The 1,184-nt window shown below is 41.3% G+C and overlaps 1 protein-coding gene across 4 annotated transcripts in view; it reads left to right on the plus strand.

Moving 5' to 3' along the window:
• Positions 1-1,184, plus strand: part of Pfk (ATP-dependent 6-phosphofructokinase) — an 11,506-nt gene that overhangs the window by 4,364 nt on the left and 5,958 nt on the right. For all 4 annotated transcript variants that reach the window (XM_011500736.1, XM_011500735.1, XM_011500737.1 and 1 more), the window contains exon 6: positions 956-1,144. In XM_011500736.1, coding sequence (XP_011499038.1) covers positions 956-1,144 — 189 coding nt within the window. The remainder of the gene's footprint in view (positions 1-955; positions 1,145-1,184) is intronic.

Genomic DNA, 1,184 nt, shown 5'->3' on the forward strand with positions numbered 1-1,184 from the left:
CTTTCTCTATCTTCCCGACTTCCCCATTACACCCATCACTATCTGGCAACCCCCCCCCCCCACCCCCACCAACCCATCCCCATCCACCCACGTCCTTCATTAAAACACTGCAATGTCTTTTTAAATATGCCATTAAGTTACAAGACGTAGATTGCCGAGGCTACGTTGCCAATATTATACTCGTCGTAGCTCGTATCTTTCTTTTTTTTTTAATTTTTTTTAATTTTTCCTCTATTCCATGTTTCCGTAATTTCTTTTCAATTTTCTTTTGTTAATCATAGTGTAGCACATCACAAGTGCGCTTACGTTTCCATTCGTTCAAGTTCGGAACGCCCATTGGATTGTTTTCGATTATGATACGTGAGAAGCTTTTAAAATAAAGACACGCAAATCCTTTTAGAAGGCTTTTGTAAATTGCATCGTAGCGCAATATAAAGGTGACTTGTCTATTCTTTTGCATTCACACATTGTAAAGAATATGTTCCCGTTAGTTCCTTGTGATGGTCCACAAATGTAAATCATTTGTATCATCGTTTGTAACGAGTGCGTTAATTAAGCTAAATTTCAATTCGTTTGGCATTCCTCGCGCGGCCATTAGCATCGTAAAAATTACGAGCATCGTCAATTGGCAAAATCCTCGAGCCTGTGAAATCAGTGCATTTGAAATAAATAAATTTGATATAAATAATCGAAATTTTCATTTTCCTTTGGATGATATCGCGCGGATGACACGCTGGATGTATTGTCGCGTTGAACGAGCCGCGACGATCGCGTCCTTCCAATGATATTAAATTAATCGTATGGGGTGGAAGTTGCTTCTTTCCTTCTTCTTTTTCACCTTCATCATTTCTAGTGCTTATAGTGCTGCAAGAGTGCAGTATTTAGCAGGCGGAAAGGATGACTAGAATTCGTTAACCAATTGCGAATGAATTTTTTTTTTTTTTTTTTCACGCAGGAACGTTTGACCGGGCAACGTTTAAACATCATTATTATGGCGGAAGGTGCCGTGGACAGAAATGGCGATCCCATCACTGCGGAGAAGGTCCGCGAGGTCGTGGTGGATAAGCTCCAGCAGGACACGAGGATCACGGTGCTGGGTCACGTTCAGAGAGGTGGCAATCCTTCGGCCTTCGATCGTGTCCTCGTTAGTATGAAATGTGTACTTTACAGCACTTAACGACACT

Source organism: Ceratosolen solmsi, unplaced genomic scaffold (assembly GCF_000503995.2).
Source record: "Ceratosolen solmsi marchali unplaced genomic scaffold, CerSol_1.0 scaffold27, whole genome shotgun sequence".
In the NCBI taxonomy this organism is placed as follows: domain Eukaryota; kingdom Metazoa; phylum Arthropoda; class Insecta; order Hymenoptera; family Agaonidae; genus Ceratosolen; species Ceratosolen solmsi.